This window comes from Peromyscus eremicus, chromosome 2, assembly GCF_949786415.1.
Source record: "Peromyscus eremicus chromosome 2, PerEre_H2_v1, whole genome shotgun sequence".
In the NCBI taxonomy this organism is placed as follows: domain Eukaryota; kingdom Metazoa; phylum Chordata; class Mammalia; order Rodentia; family Cricetidae; genus Peromyscus; species Peromyscus eremicus.
The window spans coordinates 144,290,867-144,316,700 of NC_081417.1; the positions used below are offsets into that span (position 1 = coordinate 144,290,867).

Here is a 25,834-nt window from a genome sequence, read left to right on the forward strand (position 1 = left end):
CTGTGTTGAGGTGTGGGGTGTGAAAGGCACAGAAGAGTCAGCATGATTCCACAGATGGGCACGAGCAACCAAAGGAGAAACGGGAAGGGGGTTGCCTGTCAGGAGCTCCCAGCTCCTGCCTCCGTGCCGCTCTACAGATCCACCTGTGCATCTGACCCGTTCCTCCAGAGCCCCACCTCAGCTCTGCCTTCCCAGTCCCCCTCCATCACTGATACCGCTGCTGCCGCTGGTGCCGCTGCTGCCGCTGGGGTCGCTGCTGCCGCTGGTGCCGCTGCTGCCGCTGGGGTCGCTGCTGCCGCTGGTGCCGCTGCTGCCGCTGGGGTCGCTGCTGCCGCTGGTGCCGCTGCTGCCGCTGCTGCCGCTGGGGTCGCTGCCGCCGCCACTGCCTCCTGTCTTCTTCCTTTTCCTCCTCTTCCTCTTCCTCCTCTTCCTCTCCCCATCTCCCCTTTCTAGAGTACTAAAGATTAACCCCGGGGTCCTGCATAAGGTAGGGAAGTGCTGACTTACCATTGAGCTATGTCCTCAGGCCGTTTTCAACTTTTTTTTTTTGCTAGTGTCTCCATAAGTTGCCCAGGGTAGCCTTGGATTTACTTTGTAGCCCAGGCAGGCCCAGCTCTCGCCGAGATCCTTTTGGCCCTCTGAGAGGTTACCGAAGTGCTCGGGTTGTGAAATAGCTATTTCTCAGCAGGCGGGTGCCCGTTCTCTGTCACAGAAGACACACAGCCCAGAACAACTCCTATATGCAAATGAGCTTTGAGGGACAGCGGGCCTGTGGCCTCCTGGGGGCTGCTGTCCTCTCTCCCTGACAAGCCTGGTTGCTTGTGAGTCTGTGCCCTCCTCTGTGGCAGCTGAAAATGGGACACCGTGACTCACTTTCTGCAGGGGAGTTTTCCTGAGAATTGTAGGTTCTCTTTGTGCTGTCTTCCTCTTGCCACCCCTTCATGCCACCTTGCCACATCTGTGCTCAAGTGCAGGTCCCATGTAAGCGGGTCACACACAATGCATTGAACTCTTTCTGATGCTGCGAAATTAGACGGGCCTCAGGCTGAGAGGGTCGCTTAGGAACCACGGGTATTTGATGTGCTCCACGGCAGTTCTGTCTTGTGTCTGCGTTTTGCAGACTCTATCTTGCCCCACCCAAAAGAAAGGAAAATCTGGCATTCTCACAGCTCTACAATTTCTAGCAACAGAAGCATTGGAAGTTTCTGAAACATGAGAGCATTGTTTCTCTGTAGGCCCGGGAACACCTCAGATACGGGCACAGGAGCCTGTGAAGCTACCACTACCACTGCCCAGGCCAGGCCAGGCCAGCAATGGAGTGGGTGTGGGAGCAAGAACCCAGCCGGGCAGCCACACACCGGGCCAGCAGGAATGAAAGGAAGACACAGTGACCGGACACTGGGTCATTTCCAGGTTTCTTGTAAGCTCCAGCATTCTGTTGTCACCCCCTTCTCACCCCCAGGTTGAAAGCTGGGGAGCCAAGAGAGCTTGCCCTGCCAGGAATGTCATTTAGATTTTCCCAGTGCCAGTGGTGCCGTGGGGTGAAGGTACATTGAAACCAGACACCAAGCTGCCCGGTGGTACTGCCAGCGACACAGGCAGGGCCTGTTTGAGGCTCTCGGCAGAGGTTACCAGAGCACAAGAAACACCTTTCACCCTAATGCCTGCCATTGTGAGGAACTGCTCTGTTGTTATGGCTTAGGCATGGCTGTATATTCACAGTAAAGCGACTCCATAAGTCAGGGTATGAAAGGAGGAAGGACCAGGGTCCTTCTGCGTAAAATGCCCCAAACACTGTAGGCTTGGCTGTGTGTCCTTGGGGCAATATTCTAGCCTTTTCCCTATGTGTCATTTGTTGGTTTGTTACAGAATCTTGCTTTGTATCCCAGACCTACTTGGGACTTACTATGGAGCCCAGACTGGCCTTAAGCTCATGCCTCCAAGTGATGGATTACAGGCATGCTCCATCACACCCAGTCTCTCTCTTTTATGCCTGTGTGGTTTTTTTGAGAAAGGGTTCTTTGTGTAGTCCAGGCTGGCCTCGAACTCACAGAGACCCACCTGCCTCTGCCTCCCAGTCTCTGCTGGGAGTAAAGGTGTGCGCTATTACCACCTGACTCACACCCAATCTCTTTATGATCATTTAAAAAAAATTACATTTAAGATCTTTTCTGTGGGGGAGGCACGTGTGCCTTGGTGCATGTGTAGTGGTCAAAGGTCAACTTTTGGGAGTTGGTTCTCCCCTCCTACTTTGTAGGTGCCAGGGATGGAACTTAGGTAGTTGGCAGCCAGCCCGGTCTGGGTCTCTCAATGAGGGTGAGAGCCGCACAGCTCTTTAGGACTGAGACCAGAAAGTGAGGCTTTGTGTCAAAGTCCCCAAGAATAGTCAACCACTTGTACATAATTTTATTTATTTATTTTTTTCATTTTAAAATATTTTAGTCTTAGTTTTTATTTGTGTGTGAGTATGTGTACATGAATGCAGTACCTGAGGAGGCCAGAAGAAGGTGTGGGATTCCCCTGGAGTTGGGATTAAGGTTCTCACTCTGTAGCCCTGGCTGTCCTGGAACTCGCTCTGTAGACCAGGCTGACCACAAACTCAGAGATCCACCTGCCTCTGCTTCCTGAGCTGGGTGGGATTCAAGGCGTGCACCTCTGCACCTGGCTGTTTTGTTTTGTTTCTAATAAATATTTATTTTATGTGTATATGAGTGTGCCTGGATGTATGTGTGTTCACTAAGTGCACGCAAGTGCCTGCAGCTGCCAGAAGAGGATTTTGGATCCTTTGGAGCTGGAATTAGAGGTGGTTGCTTATGTGTTACCTGACATGGGTGCTGGGAACTGAACTCAGATCCTCTGGAAGAGCAGCAAGTGTTCTTAACTGCTGAGCCATTTCTCCAGCCCCTTAAACATAATTTTAAAACTTAAATTTATTGTTTTAACTAATGTATGAAAAATAGGACTCTGGTAGAGTCCTTGCATAGCATGCTAGAAGGCCTTGGAATCTGTTCTCAGCACTTGAAAACAGAACAAAACTGGAGAAGCAGAAAAGAGAGTCTCCAAAGTAAACTTAGCAGTGGGGCCGGGCTGGTGGTATAGAGAAAAGGAGATCTCAGGGAGACAATTGCCTTCTAAGAGCACTTAGTCTGGCCAAAGGACGTAGTACTAGCAAATATTTTTAAATTAGTATGGGCCTGCTTAAAATCACCAAAGCAAGCAGGGAGGCAGAGGCAGGTGGATCTCTGAGTTCAAGGCCAGCCTGGTCTACAGAGTGAGTTCCGGGACAGCCAGGGCTACACAGATAGACTCTGTCTCAAAAAAACAAAATTAACCACCAGAGTGGTCCATGTCCATTTTAAGAAAATGGAAAGAAGTCAGTGTGTGTCACATGGTCCCTACTACCGCTGAGACTAGTGATCCTGAGATCCCACTGACCTGCCCCACACAGCCCCGGTCTCCCTTCCAGGTAACGACTGTACTAGCTGCTAGAGGCCTCTCCTGCCAGTGCTGTGGCTGCCAGTTCTGTCTCTTGTCAACACACACTGTTTACTGCTGTCCTGGTCCCTGTCCTTCCCTTCACCCTGTGTGAGTCATCATCTGCTCACTGCGAGGGGAGTTCATTGACTGCGGCTTCATGGAGGGACACCAGGCGTGCTGTTGCTCAGAGCGGGGAGGGGTTCCATGGCTTGAGGTCACTGAAGGGTTCTTTAGCCACAGGGTGAAGGGGTGACAGCAGGATTTGGCTGCAGTCCATATAGATGGGGGTGCAGCCTGAAGGTTGGGGGGACCCTCGGAGGCCTGCAGTGTCCTCTCTGCATGCTTCAGCCCGCGTGTCTCAGGCCTGTGGGCCAACATCCTTTGCACTGTCCGGCCTTGGAGCCTCAGAAGGCATCAGAGGTCTTGCTCTCCGCTCCTTTGTCCATACTCTCCTCCCCTTCTTTGAGAGGGATCTGATGACTTTTAGGAAGCTCCCACTGTCCCCTGAACCCCAGCTTCCCTTCCCCGGTGTCGTCCTTTCGGGGACCGGGCTGTGCTGGGTGCCCAGCAGATGGGCTCTAATGTAGAGTGTCCAGAGCATGTTCAGTTTGGAGAAACAGCAAGCTCAGTCTGGAGTGTGCAGGGAGGGCTTCCTAGAGGAGGTGATGCCTGGCTGGGAAGTGGGTAAAGTTGAAGAGTTCTTTTTTTTTTTTTTTTTTTTTTTTTTTGGTTTTTCAAGACAGGGTTTCTCTGTGTAGCTTTGCGCCTTTTCCTGGAACTCACTTGGTAGCCCGGGCTGGCCTTGAACTCACAGAGATCCGCCTGGCTCTGCCTCCCGAGTGCTGGGATTAAAGGCGTGCGCCACCACCGCCTGGCAACAAATGAATTTTTTAAAAAAGAAAAAGAAAAAGCTCCTGTAAACCGAGAGGAGATGTGCATAGGTCAGAGGTCAGCTTTTGGGAGATGGTTCTCCCTCCCACTTTGTGGGTGCCAGGGGCGGAGCTTAGGCAGTTGGGCAGCCAGCCCGGTCTGGGTCTCTCAGTGAGGGTGAGAGCCGCACAGCTCTTTAGGGCTGGTCCCAGATATCTACATCTAGAACAGCCTCTCCCAGCAGGCCTCCCAGAGATGACTGACTCCTGGCGTCATCTGTGGGTTCCTCCGGGGCTGTTGGCTCTCGCGCTTGCTGTAGCCCATCTCTCTGTTCAGTCTATCCTTCACCAGCTGCCTCACAGTATCACAGTATGTGTGCATCACAGTGTGCAGGTGCTTCTGTGTCCAGCCCCCTGACTCTGACTTGGCACACAGAAGGCGGCCGGCCCATCTGTGGTGAGCTCCGGGAGTGGGAAGGCTGGAAGACAGCGGGGCTATCAGGGTTATCAGGGCACTTTGTCCAGGCCGGAACTGCCTCTTGGCTCCCTGGCTCAGCCTTCTTTTCCTGGCCCAGACAGCTCAGCATTGCTGTTGTGTTTTCAGGTAGATTTTTAGCTGTTTTATTATGTAGACTTGCTGTTCCTAGGGGGGGGACCCTATGTGTCCTCCCTTCCCCCACAACCTAGAAAGACGGACGCCCTGATCTGACGTGGGGTTAGGACAGGAGACAGCTGCCGGATGGAAATGCTGGGGAGAGGCACAGAGAGAGACTGGCTTTTCTGGGCATGGGGATGGTTCCTGCCCAGGTACTGGGAGCAGATTTATTTCTGACTGTTTATGTGGGGGAGGCATATGGCAGACTTGAATTCTTGTTCTGTTGATCCTGACAGGCTTAGATTTCGTGGAGCTCAAAGAACCAGCAATTAGGAGACCTGAATTCTAATTATGGCAGCCCTTCCCTATTCTGTAGCCTTGGTCACCCTACCTCTCTGATCCTTTTCATTATCTGTCAGGTATGGATCAGGGTGTAATAGGAAATGAGAAGAGATACCTGAAGACGCGAGCCCTGCTCCTCACAGCCCAGTGTCACATTTATGTGCTCCTTTGTCTGTGCTGGACAGTGTATTGTACAGTGACTCATGAGCGTGTGACGCCCAACTGAGTGAAGAACATTGTCATCGGCTCCTCTCCCTCCTTTCCCTCCCTCCCTCCCTCCCTCCCTCCCTCCCTCCCTCCCTCCCTCTCTTCCTTCCTTTCCCCTCAAGGTGCTGGAGATCAGCCCCAGGGCTTTGTTTATCCTAGACAAACATGAACCCTGAGCTGCTCCCTCCAGCCTTTAGTTCACATTTTTTTTTTTTCAAGACAGGGTTTCTCTGTGTAGCCCTGACTGTCCTGGAACTCACTCTGTGGACCAGGCTGGTCTCGAACTCAGAGATCTGCCTGCCTCTGCCTCTGCTGGGATTAAAGGGATGAGCCACCATGCTCCACTCTGTTCTTTTTCTTTTTTTATATATTTTAAGTGTGTGCGCGTGCACTTGCGCATAGAGGCCAGAAGAGGGCATCAGATCTTTTGGAGGTGGAGTTAGAAGAGGTTGGGAGTCACCCAGGTGCTGGGAACAGAACTCGGGTCTTCTGTAAGAGCAGTGTACCCCCTTAACCTTTGTGTCATCTCTAGCCCTGTTTACTTCCTCATCCTCTGTTGTTGTTGCTGCTGCTGCTGCTGCGTTTGGGACTGACTCCATTAGCCTCCCTCATGCTAGGCAAATACTTTACCCCTGAGCCGCACTCTAAGCCTGTCTATTTTATTTTTTGTTCTCAGACAGACTCTTATTAAGTTGCCGAGGAGGGCCTAGAACTTGCTGTGGTAGCACAGACAGCCCTTGAACTTGGGATCCTTCTGCCCAGACTCTAGAAGAGCTGCAGTTACAGGCCTTCCCTCCCCCCACCCCAGGCCCAGTTTATGAGGTTCTTTATAGGAAACAGACCCTGTTCCTTAGGCATTTGTTGACTGAGCCTTCAAAGCCCAGCTCAGTAGCCCTGCTCTGGGAACACCGCCTACCCTTTCCCCTAAATCCTGCTTTGTCATAAGAACTCCGAGTGTCCCTTCTGCCTTCCTTTTTCCTGCGCTTCACATCTGACAAGTCAGTCGTATCAATCACAGTGTTCATGTTTGCTCTTGTGCTGGAAGCCCAGGGACTCAGATGGCCCGAAGAAGTCCCCACCCTTGGATCTTTCAGCCCAGCAGTGAGTGCATGCCCAGCAGTGAGTCATGATAATGTATTTATATATACTCAGCTGAAGGGAGTTTTACTTTTGTCATTATTATCTCATTATTTATTTATCATATGTGTGTACATGACGTGGGGGCACACGAAAGGACACACACGCAACCGTGCCTGTGTGGGGGTCAGAAGACAACTTCGTGTGATCGGGTCTCTCCTTCCGCTTTGTTGTTTGGTTTTCAAGACAGGGTTTCTCTGTGTAACAGTCCAGGCTGTCCTCGAACTCACAGAGATCCTCCTGCCTCTGCCTCCCAAGTGCTGGGATTACAGGCATGCGCCACCCCCGCCCGGCTCTCCTTCCACTTTTTCTTGGGTTCCGGGAATCAACTCAGGTCACCGGTGTGTACCACCAGACTTTCCCTGCTGAACCACCTCGTCGGCCCCTTGGTGAAAGCATTAATAGAGTAGCTGTCACAGTTTGCGTTGGACGTCAGCATTCTGTGGTGCTTTCTCATCCTTTGCAGATTAGTTCCCACCGAGTTGCTCAGGCAGGCCTCAGACTTGTGGTCCCCCTGCCTCTGTTCTTCAGTAGGTAGGATTATAGGAATGCACTCCATACCTGGCTCATTGCTTGACATTCTTTACCTTTATCATCTCCTACCATATCTACTTCTACCCACTGCATGCTACAGGTAGGCAAACTGAGGACAAGAGCCATAAAGTAACTTGGCAAGGCCACCCTGCCAGTCAGTTACTGTACCCTGATTGGGACCCAGTTTTTCTAGCTGTGGGAACACAGCATGGGTAGGTAGTGGCACACAGTCCTGTCCCCTGCACTCTGCCTGGGAACCTGCTGAGGCGGTGGCACACAGTCCTGTCCCCTGCACTCTGCCTGGGAACCTGCTGAGGCGGTGGCACACAGTCCCATCCCCTGCAATGTCTGGGAACCTGCTGAGGCGGTGGCACACAGTGCTGTCCCCTGCACTGCCTGGGAACCTGCTGAGGCGGTGCCTGAATCTGAGCTGCTTCTGCTTCTTGTTGCCCACCGATGAGGTCATCGTGAGAAACCATGTCTGATTAACTGCCACCTGTTACCCTAAGAGCTGGTAGTCAAGACCCTTCTGGCTGACTCACTGCCTAGTTACTGGGAGGGTCCCTTCAAAGGCAGATGGTTTTCAAGAGGGCCATGAGAGAGAGGAACTGTGCATGGACTTCCCTGGGGAAGAAGGGCTCATGGAAAAAAATGGCTGCCTCTGGTCTTCAGGGGACTGGGCCTCTTTAGTCCTGGGTGGGTCCTCCGGGAAACCAGCTAGGAAAGAAACTAGAGGTGAGATATGAATGACTCAGAACAGGCTCGGGGCCTAGATTGTGTACCCAGCTATTGGCATTGTGAATTTAAGCCAGGTTACTTAGTTAATCTCTATGCCCAGCTTCCTCATGCTAAGATTGGGTCCTCTCACCGCCATGGAGGAGCGAATGGGATCAGGATGGTCAGCACACACTGCTCTAAACGGTGGTCACCGTCGCTTCCGTGGGAGGCATCGTCCCTCAGTGCTGAGAACAGCTGCTGAGGTGGTTGTAGAGGGACTTGGAGTCACTGTGCAGTGAGGAGAAATCCCTGGGCACTGGCTGAGCTGCAGCCCCAGAGCAGCCTTCAGGCCTGGAAGTAGGGTGGCAGAGCCCCCACCCAGTCTGCCGCCTGGCCCTTGGTGATCTGACACTGGCAGGCCTCAGAGACCCCTCTTCCCAGCCTTCCCCTCTAACTTCCCAGGCCAAGGAGGCCTGGGACAAGCTGAACCAGGAACATGTGGTCACCCTAGCAACCGCGGGTAGCATGGGACAGCCCTGCCTGCCCCACTGTGCCCACCCAAGCAGATGGGGACAGCCTGAGAAATGTGAATAAAATGTTTTCATGGTGTAGGGTAGAGCAGCTGCAGAGAGCCCTGAGAATCCCCAGCCAATCTGGAATCTAGTGACATTTCTGTCAGTGTGCGTGTGTGTGCACACATGTTCAGACTACCGCTTCAACGGGAAGGGTGAACACCCTCCTCTCCCACAGCCACTTCTCACAGGGAGGGACAGCCTGGGGCTGCATTCAAGCGTTTGTGTAAGGCTGAGGATGTGGAATTCCACACCTTTGGCCTCACAGCTCTGGGTGGACAGGATGCCTGGAGGGGACGCTGTGAGGCGGACGGGCCTCACTGGTTTTGCCACACAGAGCTCTTGTGGAACTGGTTCTGTGGCTATCGACAGGTCACTTGGTCTCTCTGAGTGACCGTATAATGGAGAATTAAATGCTGTCTGAGGTCCATTCTAGCTCCCTTGTCTCTAGATCTGTTTGTAACTGTGTCTGCCCTACCCGAATTCCATCGGAGCTCAGTCACCGCTGCCACAGTTTGAGTCTGGAGGAGTCTTTTTCTCGGACTCTTGCCTCAGTGCGGGGCCCTTTGTCTCCACAGCAGAGACCCCGTCTATTTATTGCCCTTTTCACTGCAGGTGTCAGCCAGTCCCGTGTTTGAGGATTCTTGGGTGACACAGGGTGGGGACAGTTGGAATCAAGGCCTCGGGAGAGGGACAAGCAAGGACAGACCCCAGGCAGGCTTGCTCCTTTCGCCAAGAGTCTCCTCCTCCTGACAGACACTGCCCCTCCCCCAAGCACTTTCCAGTAACATGCTGCCCACTGCAGGCAAGAAGCCAAGAGGGAAGAGATCCAGTCCTTTCTTGCAGCCTAGGCTCAGCCTAGAGGCCCCTCAGGTCTGGAGCCCCACTGCAGAATACTAGGAAGCAGGACCAAAAGAAGACTGCGGGGAATGGGAGGGGAAGGATGCCAGGGACGTGACTGAAGCCCGGCTATCCTGGGAGCTGTCTTCAGTAGAAGAAAGCATATTGTTCCCTGCTCAAGAGACCCCAGACCCAGGAGTGGCCTGCGAGGGTCATCCTGCCTCTCAGAGCACCAGCTTCTCATCTGTAGGAACCCCAGTTGTTCACCTGCCGTGGAGGACCCCTCCCAGAATAGCTAGCATGGTCATCCCCATGAGCTTCTCACAAAGGTCCCCAGGGCCCAGCAGGGAAAATATTGACACTCTAGCAAATGGCTGAGAGCTCTTTACCCCAGGTTGGAGACACCTGTGCTGGAGCAGAGCCCTTCCTTACAGAGCCCAGGTTTGCCCTGTGCAGCATGGCAGCACTACCCAGCTCTTCCTGTCCTCGGGCGAGGGCATGTGCTTCCAGCAGGGTGCTGGCTTGAGGGACCCCTCAGGAACAGCAAACGTCCTCCTTGTTACCGCTCCTGGCCTGCTTCACTCACACACTCGCTCCAGGCAGGAGAACACAGGACAAGAGGCGTTTTCCCAGCCTTTCTGCTAGGTGGAGGTGGATGCTGTCTTCTGTTCACTCTGGGTTGTCTCTTTCAATTCTGTCTTCTCCTAAGGCAGCTGTTGTTGCTACCGCTATAGAGCAGGACCCAGGACACTCAAGGAAGGCCAGCTGGTGGGAGCTGGACTCTTTTTTTGGGGGGGGGGGGTGTGTGTGTGCACTTTTTAAAGCGTTTATGTGTGTACATGTGTGCTCACATATGTGCTATAGCCTGCCTGTGAGGATCAGAGGACAGCTTTTAAGAATTAGTTCTCGCCGGGTGGTGGTGGCGGCGGCGCATGCCTTTAATCCCAGCACTCGGGAGGCAGAGCCAGGAGGATCTCTGTGAGTTCGAGGCCAGCCTGGGCTACCAAGTGAGTTCCAGAAAAAAGGCACAAAGCTACCCAGAGAAACCCTGTCTCGAAAAACCAAAAAAAAAAAAAAAAAGAAAAAGAATTCTATTCCCAGGCCCAGTGGCAGTGGTACAAGCCTTTAATCCCAGCACTTGGGAGGCAGAGCCAGGTGGATCTCTGTGAGTTCGAGGCCAGCCTGGTCTACAGAGTGAGATCCAGGACAGCCACCAAAACTACACAGAGAAACCCTGTCTCGAAAAAAAACAAAAACAAAAACAAAATTCTGTTCCCCTAAACTCAGTTGACTCACTTTCCTATGACTAAATACCTATTTAAAGAGAATTTTAAACTTTTAAATTCAGTTTTGGAGGGTTTTGTGTTTTGCCTTTTGTGTGTTTACATTGTGTGTGTGTGTCTGTGTGTGTAATTACATTGTGTATGTATGTGTTTACATTGTGTGTGTGTATATATATATGTGTTTACAGTGTGTGTGTGTGTGTGTGTGTGTGTGTGTGTGTGTGTGTGTGTAGGCCAGAGGTTAAAGTTGAGAGTCGTCTTCTACAACTCTTTACCTTATATATTGAGGGAGGGTCTCTCCCTTGAATCCAGAGCGGTTGATTCAACTGGTCCAGCTAGCCGGCTTGCCCTGGGTAATCCCTGTTTCTTCCTTACCATTGTGGGGATTCTAGGTGGTCTGGCATGCCCACCCAGAATGTGTGTGGGTGCTGGGGGATCTGAATTCCAGTCCTTTGCTGGAACAGCAAACTCTTACTCACCAAGCCTTGCCCTGCTCCAGTCTTGGAGCTTTTAGTCCTGAGACTGAATGACCCTCTTGCTTTGGGTCTGTGGTGAGGCAGCACATTGTGGGAGCAGCAGGTGGTGGACCAAAATGCTTCACTCATGAACCAAGGAGCAAGGAGAGAACCCCGGGCGGGGCCCTTACTTCCTCCCCTTCAAGGACACACTCCTAGTGACCTACAAAATCTCTCACTAGATCCTACCTCCTAAAGGTTCTGTCAGCTTCCTCCCGTTACTAACCCTTTAAAACGTGGAGGACTGAGAACCATTCAGGATTCACGGTGTGGCAGGTCCTCAGTCCCCGTTCAGGGCAGTGCAGGTCTCTGGGTAAGGAGCTGTGGTCCTGGCTCCACTCTTGAGCTGGTTGCCTGGTCCCTGTGGGTGCCAGGAACAAAGGACGATGACTCTGGCTGAAGGCTGTGTGAGAAGGAGGCCCAGCGAGAGTCCTGTTGTGCCCTGGGCAGACAGGACGCTCAGGAAGGACCTGAGGGGGGGGGGGGGGCAGATGCACTTAACCAGCCACACAGTGGGGCCTATCTCCCGGAAAAAGAGAATGGCTCGTTTGGGGAAACTGCAAAGAATTTGAATATTAGGGACCGGGAGGAGAATGGGACAAGAGATGGACCGGCAGCTGAGCACTGGGTGTTACTGGTCGACTCCAGCTTTTCAGCGCACAAGGTGACTTTTGAAGTCAGGGACATGTACAAGGTGGCTTTGAGGTTCCTTCCTACCCTAAGATGGAGATGTGTTTTTCCCTAGTATGTTTTCAGTGTCTCCGGGGAGCTTGGCATTGTATGGGACTGTGGTGGTACTGGCGTTGCCTGGGTCAGCTCCTGAACATAGGAGGGCTTTGCTTTCGGGAGAATTGTCCTTCCTTCCCAATGGGAGATAATGAAGGCAAAGATCTGGCCAGGCAGGTCCTTGAGGATCATGGGTGTTTTCAAGTCAGCACCTACTGTGGAATTGGCCAGCTCAGAGCTTGCTAGGTAGAGAAGAGGAGGGAGCATCGTTCTTGAGCAGAGGGTTCACTGTCTCTTGACTGAGCTGGATTTAGGGTCCGAGTACCCAACATTGCATCTGGGTGCCCAGGTCTTCACCCACCTTCCTACTGCAAAACCAAACCAAAGAGCTCATAGGGAAGAACATGGGCTCTGTAACCAAAACCTGGGCTCCCCAGAGCCTGGATCTGGAGCCTCAGCATGGTCCGTGACAGAGAATGGCGTGCTGCTGCTGGCCAACACCACTAGGGAAATGGTTGGTGGGTGTCAGGATGGCTTCATGGGGAGGGAGGCTAGGGGAACTTAAATTTCAGAACTATGGAGTTGGCTGGGGCTGGCATCAGATCTGGGTTCCCTTGTGGTTCTGCTATGACTTGCTCTGGCTTTGGGCAAGTTCCTTTACGTTTTCAGCCTCTGTTGCCCTGTCTTTAGAGTGGATGGGATTGAGCTAAAGGCAGGGTAGGGTGGCAAAGAGATTTCACTTCACTTGCCAAAACCGACTGATGGCTTTTGACCTCTTGGGATCTTGTCTGGAGCAGCCACCTGGGGTCCGGAAAAGCTTGCCTCATTTATGTCCAGCCGTCTGCTGCCTGCAAGTCTGGGATTGGAGGTCTCTGCATGTGCTCTGCAGGTTTGCAGATCCAGACCTGTTGTCCTCACATTGCTCCTGGCACTGATGCTCTTAGATTCTCCTGTCTCTCTGCCGGCTCCACTTTAACACCATTCATTGTCAGCTGTGACTTACACACCTCCATGGTATGGAGCTCGCCGCCTTCCCCGAGACAGAATCATTCGATTCTTCTTCCCTGCATGGGACGTAAGTCAGCCTCCCCGGACTTGTGCCTCAAGAGCTGCCATGGGCTCAGGAATAGCGTGATGCCTTGGATTCGTTGGTCATCAGTTTAATTTCTGTCTGCTAGAGGTGTATAGAGCTGCTGCTTTTCCAACAGTTTATGACAGTGACAGAGACAGTTGGGGAATGTTCTGTGAAAACATCGGCCCAAAGTGGCTCAGAAGGTAAAGGTGCTTGCTGCCAAGCCTGAGGACCTGAGTTCAATCCCCCAGGACCCATATGATAGAAGGGAAGAACCAACTCCCACAAGTTGTCCTCTGACATCCAACCACGTGCCATGGTGCATGCTCACATGTATATGCATGCACACGCACACATATAAAATAAATGTAAATTTTAAAAATCATTTATTTTATGCCACAGCCCTGTGAAGCTGGTATTATCCCTTCCGTTTTACAGGCAAGGAAGCCGAGGCTCAGAGAGTTAACAGAGCGGCCTTCTGAGACCAAGCTTGTGCACCTCTCGCCAGATGCTCTCCTGGTCCCCAGTCCTGTCCCCAACCTCCTGTTCTTCTGGCTCCCCTGAAAAGCCCACGGCCTCCCGTTCTCTCGCCCTTCACAGGTTTCCATGTGATCCCCACCATCTCGAGCATCGTCCCAGAGAGCTGTCTGCTGATCGTGGTGGGGCTGCTGGTGGGGGGCCTCATCAAGGGTGTTGGCGAGACGCCCCCCTTCCTGCAGTCAGACGTCTTCTTCCTCTTCCTGCTGCCGCCCATCATCCTGGATGCCGGCTACTTCCTGCCACTGCGGCAGTTCACGGAGAACCTGGGCACCATCCTGATCTTTGCTGTGGTGGGCACGCTATGGAACGCTTTCTTCCTGGGTGGCCTCCTGTACGCCGTGTGCCTGGTGGGCGGGGAGCAGATCAACAACATTGGCCTGCTGGACACCCTGCTCTTCGGCAGCATCATCTCAGCTGTGGACCCCGTGGCCGTGCTGGCTGTCTTCGAGGAGATCCACATCAACGAACTGCTCCACATCCTCGTCTTCGGGGAGTCCCTGCTCAATGATGCCGTCACTGTGGTGAGGGGGCGGGGCCACACCCCACGCACACGGGGCACGAGCAATGCCTTACCCTTCCACCGATGATGGGATAGATGGCCAGTGTCCCTCCATGCTTGTGTGTCAGACACTGCTCTGAGCATTGGAATGTGGATTCCCTCTCTTACTCTTCAGGACAGCCTGAGGAGAGATGTGCTGTTCTCATCTTTCAGAACTAGGAACAGCCCACGGAAGTTAGACAACTTGCTAGAATGTGGCGAAGCTGAGATTTGAGGCAGTGTGCTTGGCCCAGTCTGTTGCCCTCCAGGACCTGAGCTCTTGGCCCAGCAGGCCATTTGCTCCCTGGTCAGCTTGCATTTTGTTGCTGTCTTGCCCAATCACTGAACCTCTCTGTACCTTCTTTTCCTCACAGCTCATTTCATCTCCAAGGAGCCTTTTAGCTCTTGTGTTGGCCATTTAAGAATTTGGTATGTGCAGGGTTTTGGGCAAAGGAAATGAAAAGAAATCTGCTCCCCCAAACCTGTAGAACGTGATAAGTGAATAAGTAGTCTAGGGTGACTACTTTTGTCTTATGTGACTCTCAGCAAGAGATTCTTCTTCTTCCAGGCCTCTCCGTTGAAAGAGTAGTAGTGTTGTCTGCCTAGGGCTGGGCAAGGACCTGCACCTGGCAGAACTGTGTGTGTCTGTGCATGTCTATCAGCCAGTTTCTTCAGGCAGCAGATGTGTGCACACGCATTCCGTCCCCTCCAAAACTGGACTCCTAAGAAAGGGTCTGCACACACAGAAAAACACAAAAGACACAGAGGTCCATGCCCAGTCCTGCTGCACCGCACTCTGCCATCTCCAGCCCCTTTGGAGGCGACACCTCCATAGAAACAGACTATTGCTTACCAACCTCAGCCTCCTCCTCCTGTGTCCCTCGCCGCTTCTCAAGCAGCGAGTCTAGCCTGATCATTCAGTGCTCCATCTTGGTCTCTTGTAGCAGCAGCCCCTGCCAAGGGTTACACACAAGCCTCAGCTCGTGCAGGACGCACAGAAGCTAGCCTGTCATTTTCCTGGGATTCCTGTAGGAATTCTGCTTATTAATGTGTGTCTGAAGCCAGTCGGTACCTAGTTGAACCCTGCCCAGCTGAGTCTGGCTATGAATCCATGTTGGCACCACTGGAAACAAAGGCATGCTTGCATCAAGTTGATAACTCAGATCTGGTGTGTAGGGTCTACGCACATCCTGACAGTGGTGACCGTGGTGACCGTGTGGCCAGCATTAGGTGTTCCGGTCTGGATGCGTCTTGCCTTACCTGCTTTGCAGAGTGACTCTTGCTGTCTTCGTTAGGGTTTCTATTGCTTTGATCAAGTACCACGATGTCAGGTCACGTCCATCACTGAGGGAAGTCAGGACAGGAACTCAAGGCAGGAACCCAAGGTTGGAACTGAAGCAGGAACTGTGGAAGAGTGCTGCTTGTTGTCTTGCTCAGCTTGCTTTCCTGTACAACCCAGGACCACCTGCCCAGAGGTGGTGCTGTCCACAGTGAGCTGGTCCTCACTCATCTGCCTTTTAATTTAAAAAAAAAAAAAAAAGCCCATAGCATTGACTCCAGGCCGTCTGATGGAGGCCTTTTCTCAACTGAAGGTCTTCTTCCCAGGTAGCTCTAGCTTGGGTAAAGATAGCAAAAAACAACCAGGACAGTGGACAGTGGCATTCTTATCCGAGTGTTACCACATGAAGAAATGGAGGCGTGAAGAGGCTCCACTAGCTGATGAGTGATGCTGCTGGAGTCACGTGACACTCCACACACACCCACACAGGCCTACACCATATTCTCTTTTCTGCTTTTTATACCACTGGTCATAGCTCCAGGCTTGAAAGGAGGACCTGGCCTCTACTGTTCCAGTGGCCCATGTGGTCGACTTGAGCACTCATGAGCACCCCAGGCCAGGAGTGACGTTAGCCTAGGGCGGAGCACACCTGCTGCTGAGGCCCATCCTGCCTCCCAGATAGGCGTGGTCCTCCAGGCAGCCCTGGAGCCCAGCCAGTGCCCAGCATCTAGCCTTCCTGCCAGGCCCAAGTTGGGCCTTTTCTAGAGCTTGGTACAGGTGTGAACACCATATTTCCAAGACAGTGATGCTGCACCTGAGCTGCCTGGCATCAGGTCTCTGTCCCGTCACCTTCTCCTGTCCACCTCCCCTTCCTCCAGGCCTGGAAATTCCCCATCTGGTTCCTGGCAGAGCTGTCTAGGGCTGGACTTGAGTAGACTGAGGAACCGCCATGTCAGTCCCTCAGAACAAAACCCAGAGACTGAGGGAGCAAGTTCTAAGCCCAGTCCTGCCCCTTGGCAGGCCCCCCTGGCATGTTAGTTGATATACCTGAGCCTCCCTCTAGTAAGGAGATAGGGATCCTTGGCCTGCATACCAATAAAGATGGTTGGTATGTGACGAGCATTTGTAGACTGTCCTGTTCCAGGGCTGGGAAGCTGTCGGGCCTCAGGCTCCACAGCGCCTGAGCTTGGCTGTCTGTTGAAGCTCCCTGGGCAGCTTGTTTAAATGGAGATTTGTCCGTCCCACTTGGTGGGTCCCAGATGACCTGGCCCCATGCGTAGTCAGAGGTTAACGGGATTGCTGTTAACGTCCTGTTTCGTGCTAACTAGCGGAGAGAGAATCCAGAAAGGCCTCGGTTTATACACAGAGATAAGTAGACTCAGTGGTACCACTGGTAGTGGTGGCACCACAGGGAGTATCCTGCTGAGCACTTTCCTAACTTAATTCTGTGACAGCCCTGTGACATGGGCGCTCACTCCACTTGCTCCCATCGGTGGAAAACTGAAGCACAGAAGACTAGGTCAGTGGCCGTGTGTACAAAGGATAGTAGCTTGGCTGCCTAGCTTTAGAGTTTATGTTCATTACCAGCAGGGTGTGCTGCAGGCCTCCAAAGGAAGGTCCCCAGCCCCAGCCCAGGTTCTGCACATGCTCAGCAGTAGGGTTTCCTGCCTCCAGATAGGCTGTATTCGTGGCTGTGGATCGTGGAGGGATGAGATGAGCATGGGTGGTAACCAGGGAGCCGTGGGACGTGGGACCGGGGCCCTGCCCTCCTGCCCACCAGCCTGCCTGTCCTCTCCAGGTCCTCTATCACCTCTTTGAGGAGTTTGCCAACTATGAGTATGTGGGCATCTCGGACATCTTCCTCGGCTTCCTGAGCTTCTTCGTAGTGAGCCTCGGTGGGGTGTTTGTGGGCGTGGTCTACGGCGTCATCGCAGCCTTCACCTCGCGCTTCACCTCCCACATCCGCGTCATCGAACCGCTCTTCGTCTTCCTCTACAGCTACATGGCTTACCTGTCCGCCGAGCTCTTCCACCTGTCAGGAATCATGGCGTGAGTCTGGGCGTGGCGGGTTGACAGGCCCGGTAGGGGAAGCTACTTGGCATGACACCCCCAGATCTGTGTGGTCACCAAGGAGCTCCCAGCACCTGGACTCTGGACTCCAGACTTCACCGGTGTCCACTGGCGTGGTCCGGGTCATCAGAGGCTGCCCATAGGAACACTCCAGTACACTCTGGGATTCAGGAATCTGAAGGTTGTCTGAAAGCAGATGAGGCAAAAAGCAACCTGTGTTAGGGCTAGTCGGTCTCGGGAGGCAGAATCTCCGTGCTCCCTAGGAAGCCCTGAGCTTGAAGGTCTCAGTCCTGCCACTTCCTCCCTTTTTCCCAAAGTGAATGACTAGTTGGAAGCTGGCACAGGCTCCCTGGAAAGAGCTTACCAGCATGTTACCCCGCCTGAGTAGAAAAGCCCTGAACTCTGTTGAGTTTGAAGTGGGCCATGGGACACAAGTCAGTGAGGAAAAGGAGAACAGAAGTAAAGAGGCCAGTCTAAACTGGGGGATTCTGGGTAGTAGGGAAGAAGCCTACAAAGGTCCCTAGAGCAGTGCTTCCCAACCTGTGGGTGGTGACCCTTTCACAGGGGTCTCCTAAGACCGTCAGAAAACACAGATTTTTACATTACAGTTCATAGCAGTAACAAAATCACAGTTGTGAAGTTCAGTGAAAATAATTTCATGGTTGGGGTCCCCACAACATGAGGAACTGTATTAAAGGGTCGAAGCATTAGGAAGGCTGAGAACCCCTGATCTAAGGGGACCCTGTGCGTTGGCAGCATCGTACATGGAGGGAAACCCGAGAGACCAGAGAGTCTGTCCCTAGCTGTCATTGGGCAGATGCAGTGTGGCCTTGGGGAAAAGGCCAAGACCTTGGAATTGCACAGACTTTAGTCTCTTGTACTGAGTCACCTCAGCTGGACAATGGAGGTGACCTTATTTTTCTAAAAGTCCCGTCTCTTGTCTGGCCCTGTGTGTCAAGGAGACACAGTGGGTATTTGGTCCTTACAAATTGCCTAGTAAGCAGGTGGGTGGTCTGCCTGTTCATAGTGGGTGCAGCTCCCTCCTGAACGCTTTTCTTCTCACCCCAAGACTCATCGCCTCGGGAGTAGTGATGCGCCCCTACGTGGAGGCCAACATCTCCCACAAGTCACACACCACCATCAAGTACTTCCTAAAGATGTGGAGCAGCGTCAGCGAGACTCTCATCTTCATCTTCCTCGGAGTCTCCACCGTGGCCGGCTCCCACCAGTGGAACTGGACGTTTGTCATCAGCACCCTGCTCTTCTGCCTCATCGCCCGGGTACTAGGTAAGGGTCAGACCCAGGCCAAGGGAGGGATGTGTGTGCCCCGTGTGAAGGAGCCAGGCCTAGGAGGGACGACGTCCATACAGTGTGAGGCTAGGTTGTGGGGTGTGGGTGTGTGTTGGTGTTTCTACGAGCTGGACTGTGGTATGTGTGTGTGGTGATATATGTTGTATGTGTGTGCTGAGGTGTATAAGATCTGGGCTCTAATGTGTCTAATGTGTATGACACACAGTGCTAGCTGGGTTGTGTTCTATGGTACAGTATGTAAGGGAATGAGCTGTGGGTGGCTTCCCCTGTCCCCCTCTACATTTTTTAGTTTTTGTCTGGGTTGTGTTCTATGGTACAATATGTAAGGGAATGGGCTGTGGGTGGCTTCCCCGTCCCTCTCTACATTTTTTAGTTTTTTGTTTGGAGTTTTTTATGTTTGTTTGTTTGAGACAAGATCTTACTATGTAGACCAGGCTGGCCTCCTGTTAATCCTTCAGCCTCAGCCTCATGAGTGCTGGGATTACGGGTGGGATTTTTATTGTTGGCAAGCAGGTTTTGGGTGTATGTTTTGTGATGCTGGGGATCAAACCGAGGGCCTCATGGACACAGACCAAGCACTCTTCTGCACCCCTCCCTCACAGCCTGCGTTGTGAGTTATGGTTTATTATGGACAATTCCCAGTATATAGAGAAGGAGAGATAACGGGACCATTATCTCCTTCCTGCTCAGCTGTTTTAATAAGTAACAGCACATTACCATTCTGTTGTCTCCTCCCATCCCTTGACCTGGAGCCTCTGAAGGCCTCTGGGATATCTTCAGAACAGGTGCAGGTTGAGGAACTCTTTAAAGGCCCACTGAGGCCCTGGGCGGAGGGACCCAGGAAGTGAGGGAGGGAGGTGGGCTTAGTGGAGGGGCTCACGGACAACCTGACCTCCCCTCTGCCTGCTCGCTGGCAGGTGTGCTGGGCCTGACCTGGTTTATCAACAAGTTCCGCATTGTCAAGCTGACCCCCAAGGACCAGTTCATCATCGCCTACGGGGGCCTGCGAGGGGCCATCGCCTTCTCCCTGGGCTACCTCCTGGACAAGAAGCACTTCCCTATGTGTGACCTGTTCCTCACTGCCATCATCACCGTCATCTTCTTCACGGTCTTCGTGCAGGTGCTGGGCCTGGGGCGGGCGCGCCCCTGCCCTGGGGAGCCTCACTTCTAAAAGGGCTGTGGGTACCCTGTCGTTGACTTGCCACATAGCTTTGGGCAAGCCAGCCCCCTCGGTGGCCTCAGTCCTCAGTTGTGGTAATGTGACATTGTGAAGTCAGTGATTAGTATGTGAAGTGACCAGAGTGCTGCCCGATGTCATTAGGAGCCACTGACGTGACTGGGCAGCTGGCAGGCCTGAGACCTGACTGCCGCAGTGGTTCAGGGTCAGCACGGCACAGGCAGCTGGACCATCTTTTGAATCAGGAAGCCTGAGGCCCGGACTGAGCCTAATGCTTCACTAGCTGTGTTTCTAGGGGAGACGCACCTGTCTGTGTCTCAGTCCCCATTGGTGAAGTGAGGAGACTGGGCTGTATGACCCCAAGAGTCCTTCAAGCCTTCGGGCCAGTGACTTCTGAGCATTTAAATGACCCAGGCTTAGCAGAGCTCCACCCCTGTCTCTAGCCACCCTCCCCAAGGGAGGCCCATGTGGGATGTTGCACACTGCTCTCCCATAGCTGACTGACCTGGAACAGGTGAGAAACTGTTGGACGTCCATTTCTCTTCCATCCTCTGTCTTTCCTGGACACTAGTCCTCACAGAGTACCAGATGGGCACACCTTTGCCTTTTCATAAGAAAAAGATATGGAGAGCCCTCTTGGAGTGGGGTGCAGTTTCTATCCTTTTACAGGAACGAGCTCCTCTTTGGCCTCTTGCTCTGTTCCGTCCTCAGAAACACTGCTTTATCTTGACTTTGCTGTTGAGCCTGTTGGGTGGGTTTCCAAGCCCGCTTTCACTGAAGGTGGCATGGTGCTGACCCCCTTGAGCCAGCCTGACTCTGGGTCTGCTGCTTCTGGCCTTAGGAAATCACTCAGCCTCTCTACTGTCAGTTCCCTCGTCTGTAAAATGGGAACATTTTAAGGAGCCATCTTTCAGGGATATCGCAGGTCTTGTAGCACAAGTACTAGTGAACAGTAGAGCCTGTGAGGGAGGCAGGGCAGAGGTAGTTCTCCGTCTGCAGGGCAGGCAGGACTCCTTGGGCTGCAGAGCTGATCTGTGGTGGAGCCCGCACTGAACCCAGGCCCCAGCTAGATGGGCAGTGAGGCTTGTTCCGCCTCTGACTGCTGACTCCAGGAAGAGGTGGGCTTTAGAGACCTGCCTTTGTTTACACACTGACGTAGAGAGTTATCAGCCCCCCAGTCCTGGGGGATGGAGGACCTCAAAGGGGAGGCCCTCAGGAAGAAGGGAGGTTCCTTAACTTTCGTGCCGGGTGGCAGAGCCAGGATATCTGATACTCACCTGCCCTCCAGGGCATGACCATTCGGCCCCTGGTAGACCTGTTGGCTGTGAAGAAAAAGCAAGAAACAAAGCGTTCCATCAACGAGGAGATCCACACACAGGTACTGGAGGCTGGGCTGGGCCTTGGGTTGCAGGAGAAGGCTGGAGCTGGGACCCAGGTGGGCTTTAAGCCCGCCTTCCCTCATCCCCGTGCTAGGTTGTCTCTCAGCCCCCGGGGGCCCCCTGCCAAGCTCTAGCTGAAGGGAAAGTGTGGTGTGAGCAGTTGGGAGCCCTAGAGGCTGTTACACCATCCCTGCCTCTGCTTGAAGCCACCCAAGTGGGTTCAGAGAGGAGGCGCTCACCGGTGTGTGGCTTGGGCTTCGGGATGAGTAAGGGGAAGGCGCCACCTCCTGGCTACTCCTGGAACTACAGGGCCAGCTAAGCAGACCCATAGTTGGGGTAAAGGAGGGTCGGGTAGGGAAGGAACCCAGTAGTAAGGCTTGACCTGGCCCTGGGCCCATTTCAGTTCCTGGACCACCTTCTGACAGGCATCGAGGACATCTGTGGTCACTATGGCCACCATCACTGGAAGGACAAGTAGGTGAAGGTCTGGTGGGCAGGAGGGTGGGGAGGGCAGTTCAGGGTCCTTGGGGGCCTGGACATCTCATGTCTAGGAGCCAAGCCCCACCTGCCCCGTCCTCCCACAGGCTCAACCGGTTTAATAAGAAGTATGTGAAGAAGTGTCTGATAGCTGGTGAGCGCTCCAAAGAGCCCCAGCTCATCGCCTTCTACCACAAGATGGAGATGAAGCAGGCCATTGAGCTGGTGGAAAGTGGAGGCATGGGCAAGATCCCTTCCGCTGTCTCGACTGTCTCCATGCAGTGAGTGCCGCTGGCCAGCCTGGGCAGCATCTGCACCCACGTTAGCTCCCCAGCCCTAGCCTGGGGTGGCCACCGGGGCTATGCTCCCACTGCCAGAATGGAGACCTAACCTGTGTTCTGTTGTCCCAGGAACATCCACCCCAAGTCCGTGACTTCGGATCGCATCTTGCCGGCGCTGTCCAAGGACAAGGAGGAGGAGATCCGCAAAATCTTGAGGAGCAACCTGCAGAAGACCCGGCAGCGGGTGAGGTCCTGCCCAAGCCTGGCACCTGCTCTGTATCCCCTGCCCTGCTCCCACCTCCCACACACCCAGAGCCTCCCTGGACCTGGCCTTCCAGCCCAGCTTCTGAGTCCTTCCCTCCCTGATGGCGCTTCCTCCCTCAGCTGCGGTCCTACAACAGACACACGCTGGTGGCCGACCCCTACGAGGAAGCCTGGAACCAGATGCTGCTCCGGAGGCAGAAGGCCCGGCAGCTGGAGCAGAAGGTGCGTGTCAGGCCTGGCCTGCCTTCCTCACATGCTGGAGGCTGGTTCCTCCTCCTGCCTCTCACCACAGGGCACCTCAGGTTCTGCCGAGCTCCACCGAGGGCATGCACCTACTTTAGACACCGACAACAGATCGTGAGGTTTATTAATGGTGTGAGGCTTTGGGCCTCATCCCCTGAGGAGTGATGTGGGGAAAGGGTGGGGGAGGCAGGGAGAGAGAGAAAGACATGAACGCAAGGGACACTGGGAAGTGGAGCTGGCAAGACTGAGTGACTGGGTTACTAGTTTGAGGTGGGGCCACTGGGGTGGAAGAGGAATCTGAAGGGGGTGGTAGAGGTCACAGAGTACCCAAGAGGGAACAAAGCTTGTTGAAAGGTAAGGAACTGAGCTCAGTTGTGATGTATTGGGTTTGCAGTGCCTGGGGCCGTACAGGATTTAGGTGGGCATGCCAGCCCAAGTTTTTATTGCTATTGTTCTTTTTTTTATCTACAAAGTAGATCTGTTTGAGTCTGCCCACATCAGTGTGGGTGCTGGCGCAGGCAATGGAAGCCCATTGAGGAACCACTGCCCCAGTGTCCTCCAGAGGACTTCTGCCAGCCCACTGCCCACACTCACCCTGTCCTCTCTCTCTGTCAGATCAGCAACTACCTGACGGTCCCGGCCCACAAGCTGGACTCACCCACCATGTCGCGGGCCCGCATAGGCTCAGGTAAAGGGCTAAGGAGGGGCCCTCAGGCTGGGTGTTTTGTGCCAGGGACAGGCCTCAGTGTCACAGGGCAAGACGGGCCTTCCCCATCACGACCGCTTCTCAAACACTGAGTTATGTCCATGTCACAAGGGGCTGGGTGTTCACAGAGAGGGCAGCATAGCTCGGCTGTCGAACCCGGGCACCAAGGTGCTGCCCGTGGCACTCAGGATGAGGACTGCCATGGAGCCACAACGGAGCACCTGACAGGGAGGCAGAAGTCACTAGTCCATGAAGAGGACAGGGAAAGGCCCTATTTCTTTCTTTGTTTTTTTTAAATTTATTTAACTTTATTTTATGTGCATTGGTGTGAGGGTGTCAGATCCCCTGGAACTGGAGTCATAGACAGTTATGAGCCGCCATGTGGGTGCTGGGAATTGAACCCTGGTCCTCTGGAAGAGCAGCCAGTGCTCTTAAGCTCGGAGCCATCTCTCCAGCCCAGAGCTCTATTTCTTAACCTGTGGGACACCAGTGGGAACCCCTGATCCAAGGAAAGCAACCATCTGAGAAGAGCAGCTGCTAGCAGGGGGTCACTCGGCCCATGTGGACAAAGTTGTGAGGCCCATAGACATGGTTGCATTCATGGGAAGGTCTGGGAGCCACTAGTAGAGGCTGAAGGGGTCCTTGAGGTGTGGCACATCCTGAGCAGGGCTCAGGGGCAGAACCAACTGTCCTTTCCTTTCGATCCACAGATCCACTGGCCTATGAGCCTAAGGCAGATTTGCCGGTTATCACCATCGACCCAGCCTCCCCACAGTCGCCTGAGTCTGTAGACCTGGTTAATGAGGATTTGAAGGGCAAGGTCCTGGGGCTAAACCGGGATCCAACAAGGGTGACTCGGGAGGAGGAAGACGAGGATGAGGATGGCGTGATTATGATGCGGAGCAAGGAGCCCTCATCCCCAGGCACCGATGACGTCTTCACCCCTGGACCAAGTGACAGCCCCAGCTCCCAGAGAATACAGCGCTGCCTCAGTGACCCAGGCCCCCACCCTGAGCCTGGGGAGGGAGAGCCTTTCATCCCCAAAGGCCATTAGAGCCAGGCCCGTGGGTGTCCATGGACTCTCCCACAGAGTGGGGGCTGGGAGCTCCCTTGCCTCCTGACCTGGATTGGCCCTGCCCCCTTCCCACGCATGGCAGCTGGGTCCACAACCCCCCGCTGCAGCACGGCTCGCCCCTGCCTCCTGGGAAGTGTCCTCTCCCACCAGAACTGCCTGCCCAATCCACTAGGCAGAACAGCTGGGCTGCTGAGGCAGGCCCCGCCCCATCTCGAGATCCAGGCTTTCCCATACAGGAACCAGGGCTCCACGAGGCCCTCCCTTCCCGCAGCCCCCTCCTCATCCAGACCAATTTTCCATCTTTGATCATCACTTATAACCAAAGAGCCACTGGCTCCACTCTGGTCCCACCAGGAAAGGAGGGAGCTGAACCTTCCTTGGCCTTGACCAGGCCCTCGCGTATCTGAGGACAGCAGGCATGTGGCTGGGAGACAGATGGGTGACCCATGGCAGACCCACACTACTCCTGCCAGCCATGGCACCCTGGCCAGCCACCTGAGCGGCCCTCACTCAGAGCTGCAGGCTGAGGGCACCTCTGAGCTCCCTGCTGGGACCTGGGTGATGGAACAGTGGCGGGACTTGGGGGATGAGGACCACTGGGCCTTTCTGGGGCTGCGACGTGGGAGGGACTGTCCGAGGCTCCAGAAAATGCCGCCTTTTTACATTTGGTTTATTCGCACCTCCACGTAAGTACGGTTCTGTTTGCACAGAGGCACTCCTGTTTTTAGACCCTTTGAGACCCCCACACCAGTCAGAACTCACCCCCACCCCTCCTCCTTCCTTCATGCTGTCTAACACCTCTCCTTCCCTAGATCGAACCTCTGCCTGCTGGGCTCTTTTGCCCACAGCACTGGTTAGTGTGGCCCAACATGAGCAAGGGCCTCCTAGCAACAACCTTGCTCGAGGGTCTGCCTTCACTTCTGTTGGCCTGTTCCACCACCACCCCTTATCCAGACCACCTGCATACCCGGCCTGCAGTGAAGCCCAGCCTGGGGATAGGCTTCCCCCGAGGGTCTCCTGTCCTGGCCAGGGCTGCTGGAGTAGACAGTACTGGACCCCAGAGGCCTTTGCTCACAAGCACATACTCCCTTCTGCCCCCATGGCTGGCCCAAGCCAATGGGCGTCTGTCCAACCCCCAAGCACTCCCCCCCAGGATTGTGCAGTAGTCAGAGAGGTCCCTCCCAGGGGGTGGGGCCACGGGTGCTTGGCCCAGCTGTCTCCTCTCCATGCAAGTGCTGTTTAGGGCAGGAGTTGCCATGCAAGGTGACAGCGACAACCATGTACAAAGCCACCGCCGCCGCCGCCGCTCTCTGCCGCCTGTACAGAAGAAACTGAACCTTTTTCATATTCTAATAAATCAATGTGAGTTTTTTATAAGAGTCGGGGCTGCTTCCTGGGAAGGAGGGCACCAGAGGAACTAGGCTCAGAGACTGGCACAGAAACACTGCCACCATCAGCTGCCGGTGGGGTTGGTACTGTGGGTCAGGTGCTGGAGATACGGTGAGGTGGGGTAGCATGTCTGCACTCAGGGCCTCAGCTTGGTGCCCACACAGCTGGAAAGCCCTGGTGTGTCAGCAGAGCTTTATCAGGGAGAGTCCTGCTGGTACC

The 25,834-nt window shown here is 54.0% G+C and overlaps 1 protein-coding gene and 1 long non-coding RNA gene across 2 annotated transcripts in view; one reads left to right on the forward strand and one right to left on the reverse strand.

Annotated features, from left to right (window-relative positions):
- Slc9a1 (solute carrier family 9 member A1) overlaps positions 1–25,603 on the forward strand; it is a 57,517-nt gene extending 31,914 nt beyond the window's left edge. The window contains exons 2-12 of the mRNA XM_059255123.1: positions 13,487–13,947; positions 17,042–17,292; positions 18,383–18,600; positions 19,542–19,744; positions 21,090–21,179; positions 21,584–21,654; positions 21,765–21,938; positions 22,068–22,182; positions 22,323–22,424; positions 23,061–23,133; positions 23,862–25,603. Of these exons, the coding sequence (XP_059111106.1) occupies positions 13,487–13,947; positions 17,042–17,292; positions 18,383–18,600; positions 19,542–19,744; positions 21,090–21,179; positions 21,584–21,654; positions 21,765–21,938; positions 22,068–22,182; positions 22,323–22,424; positions 23,061–23,133; positions 23,862–24,205 (2,102 nt within the window). The 3' untranslated portion in view covers positions 24,206–25,603. The remainder of the gene's footprint in view (positions 1–13,486; positions 13,948–17,041; positions 17,293–18,382; positions 18,601–19,541; positions 19,745–21,089; positions 21,180–21,583; positions 21,655–21,764; positions 21,939–22,067; positions 22,183–22,322; positions 22,425–23,060; positions 23,134–23,861) is intronic.
- Positions 13,370–15,289, reverse strand: LOC131904142 (uncharacterized). The gene is made up of 3 exons (XR_009377682.1): positions 15,225–15,289; positions 14,822–14,917; positions 13,370–14,698 (listed from the first exon to the last, which is right to left on the reverse strand). It is a non-coding gene; the product is annotated as an uncharacterized LOC131904142 (long non-coding RNA).
- Positions 25,604–25,834: the final 231 nt, after the last annotated feature.